Source organism: Mesitornis unicolor, unplaced genomic scaffold, assembly GCF_000695765.1.
Source record: "Mesitornis unicolor isolate BGI_N332 unplaced genomic scaffold, ASM69576v1 scaffold3920, whole genome shotgun sequence".
Lineage (NCBI taxonomy): Eukaryota > Metazoa > Chordata > Aves > Mesitornithiformes > Mesitornithidae > Mesitornis > Mesitornis unicolor.
The window spans coordinates 55,812-56,234 of record NW_010160105.1 but is presented as its reverse complement, the minus strand read 5'-3'; the positions used below and the strand labels follow the sequence as shown (position 1 = coordinate 56,234).

General features: G+C 62.9%; 1 protein-coding gene across 1 annotated transcript in view; it reads left to right on the top strand.

Moving 5' to 3' along the window:
- Positions 1–50: 50 nt before the first annotated feature.
- Positions 51–423, top strand: part of GALC (galactosylceramidase) — a 33,538-nt gene continuing 33,165 nt past the window's right edge. Inside the window, exon 1 of the mRNA XM_010188762.1 lies at positions 51–194. Coding sequence (XP_010187064.1) covers positions 51–194 — 144 coding nt within the window. The remainder of the gene's footprint in view (positions 195–423) is intronic.

Here is a 423-nt window from a genome sequence, read left to right as displayed (position 1 = left end):
CCCCAGCGTGGATGCCCGCGTCACAGCCGGGCAGCTTTCCCACATCCAAGATGGCTCCGCAAGAGCTTCACTCGCTAGTCAGCGCCCACTTCCAGCGTGGCGGTGCGCTTCCCGACAGCCGGAACTTTGCCTTGCCATTTCTCAAAATGGCAACCAGTAACTTCAACACAAGGGGGGGAAGTGGAGCACTGCCCGTAAGGACCGAACAAGCCCTTTCCTCCCTTCTCTTTTCCCTTTAGCAAAATGGCGGCGAAGGGCGCTCATCCCCCCGCCCCTTCTCCCAGGTGGTTGTCAGGTGGTGTGGTCACGTGACGCACGCAGCGGGTAGTGTGGAGTTGCGGTAGGGACGGGGCGCAGAGCGGAGCTGGGCGGAATGGGGTGCGCGGCTCTGCTGTGGGGCTGGTTCCTGCTAGGCTGCAGCCG